At 43.6% G+C, this 5,106-nt stretch overlaps 1 protein-coding gene across 1 annotated transcript; it reads right to left on the minus strand.

Annotated features, from left to right (window-relative positions):
• Positions 1 to 323: 323 nt before the first annotated feature.
• LOC139642740 (zinc finger CCCH domain-containing protein 18-like) lies at positions 324 to 4,144 on the minus strand (the record flags this gene model as incomplete). The annotated part of the gene is made up of 3 exons (XM_071517728.1): positions 4,001 to 4,144; positions 1,646 to 2,679; positions 324 to 408 (listed from the first exon to the last, which is right to left on the minus strand). Coding segments are annotated over exons 2-3 (1,105 nt in total), but the record flags the coding sequence as incomplete, so codon positions are not given.
• Between the last annotated feature and the right edge of the window lie 962 nt (positions 4,145 to 5,106).

A 5,106-nucleotide genomic window follows, 5' to 3' on the forward strand; every position in this document is an offset into this window, starting at 1 on the left:
GAACATGACGCGCTCATCAGCCATCAACTGCCAATCAGTTTGCAGTCAAACAATACATGATTTGCCTACCACTATACAGATGCAATCAGAGCCTCTCACACTGCCCACAATCCATCAGAATACAGCAACCCGTCAACCAAGTTGTTTACGGTTTGAATGCACGATTCCAATCTGTGTAAAAAATTGTGTAGTGTGACATAGTCTTTAGATGGAAAAGACAGCTTCAAGGGACTCCAGCATCAGTTTTTAAAGCTTTAGAGCAGCTATAGAGCTAAAGAGTATGAAAATGTATGGGAGCAGGTCTGTGCTTTGTGACCACCTACCTTTGACGAAGAACCTGCAGATGGGACGCGGTCTGATCTTCCTGTCCATGGGATCTTTGACCTCCCCCTCCTCCAGGTCATCATCCTGCAAACACACAAACACAACGCATTATAACATCTTACTGCAAGCTAGTGAGCAGCATGCTTCTATATCTGTACTACTGTATGGTGTGTTCAATTGGTTTGGCCTAGATAACATTTCACCGGTTTAGACCTCAAAATGTTCCGAGTAAGAATACCCTCAAGCCTAGTAAATGCCTTTTCAGTAACGCTTTGTAATACATCACCTGGAACTTATGTATTCAAGCAACCAGATCTACCAATAGCCAACAATTGAACTGGTTGGGGAAAAAAAGGACAACTACTGACTGGATTTTTTGGTTTGTGGTTGACACTGCAACATTTGGTTCGCTGTAAAGCATGAACTCAAATGTATCACTCACTTCAGTGCATGTGTGTTAACTGTGAAAAAGCTGATTAGGAGCAACAAAAGTCTCCAGAAAACTTCAACCATGGCATCTTGATGGTTTGAAACAAGTTCAAAGTCACTTATTTTAATTGTCAAGTCTTCCTGATGGTTTTTTCCAAATGACGTGAATGTAGCACAAGATCATACTAAAGGGCCTCAGATGCATCCAAATGAGAAATCTTTTAGTTTTAAAAGATGTGGGAAAAAACACTGGGAGCAAGGACAGGACATTATTATATGGGAAACCTATCTATGTGATCAGTCTGTGCTTCCTCACACTAGGCCAGGCTACATCACTTTATCAAACACTACACCGGTCATTGAACTACAGATATTACACCACAGGGGCATACAAATACAGTACTTATCAGACATATGTACATACGAAGAGGATTCACGATACAGTAAATTTAAAATGTGTTAAAATCCTCTTAGTTTTCCAATTAATAACTAATTTCAGATCATTAGCAAAAAAAAAAAAAAAAAGGGGTTGTATGTATTGAAAGTTTGGGCTTTAGATCACTCATTTCACTTAATGAATGTGGAATTTTCCAAACAACAAAAAAAGGGTCAATAATGTACATCATGGAAGTGTAATTGTACATGTGGCAGTACCTCAGGAGAATACTGGAACAATCAGATATTGCACTCTGGAGATACAACTACAGCTATTACTACACAAATTGTGTATTGATGCAAAAATCTTCCTCAACTGGAAAATGCAAAAGTCCTGACAATAAGAACAGCTTTGAACCTGTTCAATATCCATATAGGATTTTAACACGGTCAATGTATAATTAGAGTTCCAAGTGTCCAACTGTCAAACGAAGACCAGCCAGTATTGATCACTTACGTCAATCTCTCCTTCATCAATCTCTCCGTCATCCTCATCCTTCTTCTTGTCTCGGAAGGAATCTCTCCGCCCCCTGTCCGGCCCTTTGGAGTCCTCCGCCTTCCTGCTGTCTTTGGGCGAGGGAGGGAGGATGGGCTTCTTCTCCCTCTTCTTGCTGCCGCCCTTGTCCTCGCTCTCCTCCTCCTCCTCCTCGCCCCCCGGCTTCGCGTCCTCGTCGTCCTCCTCCTCCTCGTGCGTCGGGATGCTGGGCTCCTCGGGGACCTCCTCGTCGTAATCCAGCTCGTGCTCGTCCAGCTCCCGCGAGACGGACGCCGCGTCGTCCTTCATCTCCCTCACCACGACCGCCCGCCGCCTCCTCGCTTTCTCCTCCTCCTCCTCCTCCTCCTCCTCCTCGGCTCTCCTCCTCTCCTCTTCGTCTTCCTCCTCGGCCCTGTTCCTGTCTTCCTCCTCCTCCTCGTCATCATCGTCCACCTCTGCTGTCTCGGCGCCGGGCTCTGCCGAGGCCTCCTTCCTGTCGTCCCCGTATCCCCCTCTTCTCTCTTCCTCCTCTCCGTCGTCTTCGCCGAAGAAGCTCCTCCCCTGTTCTGGTTCTGAATCGGGAGACTGTGGGGTGTCGAAGACTCTCTCCTCTTCCTCCTCGGCTGAGTGGTTTCCCTGTGGACCGTCCTCATCTCCCTCCATCAGCATGATGGCCTCGTCCTCCTGTCTCATCCCTCCTCCTCCTCCTCCTCCTCCTCCTCCAGCAGGCTCCTCATCCTCTGGGTCAGAGACAAAGTCAGGGACCACCTCATCCTCTTCCTCCTCTAACTCCGAATCTCGTCCTCTGCCTCCTAGCCTCCCTTCCTCTTCCTCCTCTTCGTCCTCCAACACCCCGTTGTCCTCTTCGCGGAGTATCTCGCTGTCTGAGATGGCCCTGTCCTCCTCTTCATCAGGGGAATCCAGCAGCTCACTGTCCGAAATGCCCTTCTCCTCCTCCTCAGGTGACTGAGGGGACTGGGTAGGGCTTTCAGGAGTATCCATCAGAGAATGTTCCGCTGTAAACAGAAGCACAACAACAGGTCATTAGGTAATATACACACCAATGAGATATTAATAGGCTCAGAAATCAACAGGACTGATCATAAGCATAACTTTACGCAACCCATAGCCCCAATATGTGATGTCTCCACTTTATAGAGAGACCGCCATGCCAAACTCCATGCAAAAAGTCGGCAATTTAAACGGCCATCGCAAATCAGCAAGGTTACATACCTGACAGAATATGACTTAAGAGTTTTTACAAACCCGTAGGTTCATCTGGTAAATTCAGCATATGGATAATGCACCAAGGAGCACTTCATTTCCATAAAATCGCATCTTCTAGAATTGGTTCACACTGCTCACTACCACCCACCACAGTGTATTTTGGTGGAGGGAGATTGTGGGCATAACAGGAGAACCATTTCGAAAAGCTTAAATTGTATTGCTTGCTCTATTACATGTATGACGAATTGAAGAGTGGCTCCTGATAATTCAAAAAAGGTGTTAAGTCATGTTCTACCATGTATGTACCGTTACCGACAAGCAAGGCAATATTACATTGCCAAATTTTTGAATGGAATTTGGCATGACGTTCTCTCCATACATTAGAGACCAGCATGTATTGGGCTAGTAGCACACAATATAATATAAAGACAAACTTTTAATTACTTTTCTTGGGTAGTGATTTGGCTTTTGACCGAGCAAAAAACAACTGGCTAGCTAGTTAACAACTGGCTATCTACATGAAGAAGGCTAAAACTTCATGTGCTTCAAATATCTTGAGTAAGGACTATAACTAACCAGTAAACAACATGCCCAGCTTCTCAAATGCTAGTTAACTTACCTTTCACTTAGCAAAGAAAACACTATTAGCTAGCTAGCTAACAAACTATCTGGCAATGAAAAGGCTAAAACTTTCAAACTTCAACTTCAAATATCTCGACTGGGATATGCAATGTTATAACGTTACCTACGTGTGTGTACATGATACACAACACGTCCGCGTTTTCAAACACTAACGTTAAATTAGTGAACTTGCAGTGTTAGTTGTCTGTTAACATTGTTGCTAATACTTGGGTCGCGCTAGTTAGCCACAACAGGCCCAAAACCTGTCAACGAAAAGCAAGCTGGCTAACTAGTGATAGCCTGCACACATAAATCACCAAAGTTTCTTAAATAAAATAAACGAGTAAATCGGCTAGCTAAAGGACTTAGCGCCCCGCACAGTGTTGCCTTATGATCGGACATTGTAGCATGCTCGCCTGTCTTTCAATTAACAATGCAATCTCCCCCTATGCCCAGTAGCCTAGCTAATATCCACACATTTCCATTCACCTTGCCGACCTGGAGCTCTTTGAAGACAGGGCTGCTGCGTTAAGAACTGCCCAGTCTCTCTGAAATTATCTTTTACACTCTACTATAAATATTAAATGGTTTATTTTATCCGCTGTGGTCGAGAAAATAAGAAGCCCTACACGACACAGCGAGAGCGGCCATTACCTTGACGTCATCAACATAGGACAACCTGGGAGAAAAAAGCCGCGCTGGAGATGAATGAGGACAGATCTGGGATCGGATTGTGGATGAAATCCTTAACTGTTGATAGCTAAGCAGGATAACTAAATCTGATCTGGATTCAGTGACACCGGGCCCCCTATAGCGCGGCATCCTCACCCATTCAGTTCGTAGAGTTCATCAAGAACTTTTATTTTAGTTATTTTATCATTATATACAGGCTTATTACAGTTTCTGTGGGCTTGCTGCAAGCATAATATTATATTACATAACATAACATTACATTACATTACATTACATTATATTATATATAATAATTGTATATAATTTATTATATTATTATAATGACATATTTTATTATATTACATTACAAAAACAGGCCAATATTCAGATCTTTCAATCATAAAACAAACGCCTCATAGCCCATCAAAGTTTTTATGCACACCCAGTACAAAATATGAATATCATATTCACACTAGAAAGGTGCATTTTCTGGAGAAAATGCGTGTGATTGCTGAGAGTGCAATATAAATGTGACATCCCATAATAACAAATCTCTAGCATATGTGGTGTGTGTAGGCACGTGTGTGTGTTGGCATGTCCGTGTGTGTGCCTGTTTCTGAACTTGACCGACCGTGGATCGTCTGTAATAAAGAGTAGCCGTGTAGCTGTGTGTGAGTGTGTGTGTGTGTGTGTATGTATATACAATGCATCACTTCTAGGCTATATTTACATTGTGAGTGAGAGGAGGAGTAGCTGAAGGTTTTTATGTATAATATCTGTATGTAGTTTGTATGTGTTATGTTCCATCATTTATATTAGTGCTACTTTCTACCACTAGGCGGCACTGTCGTAAAGTAGGTACTAGTTGAGACCAAGCCCCCAGGAACAGCTCTGGGCCGTGCGGCGATTTTGGCGTAGTGGCC

Source organism: Centroberyx affinis, unplaced genomic scaffold (assembly GCF_046629955.1).
Source record: "Centroberyx affinis isolate AG114_WGS23_722 - 3 ecotype Tasmania unplaced genomic scaffold, CSIRO-AGI_Caff_v1 ptg000515l_1, whole genome shotgun sequence".
NCBI lineage: Eukaryota > Metazoa > Chordata > Actinopteri > Beryciformes > Berycidae > Centroberyx > Centroberyx affinis.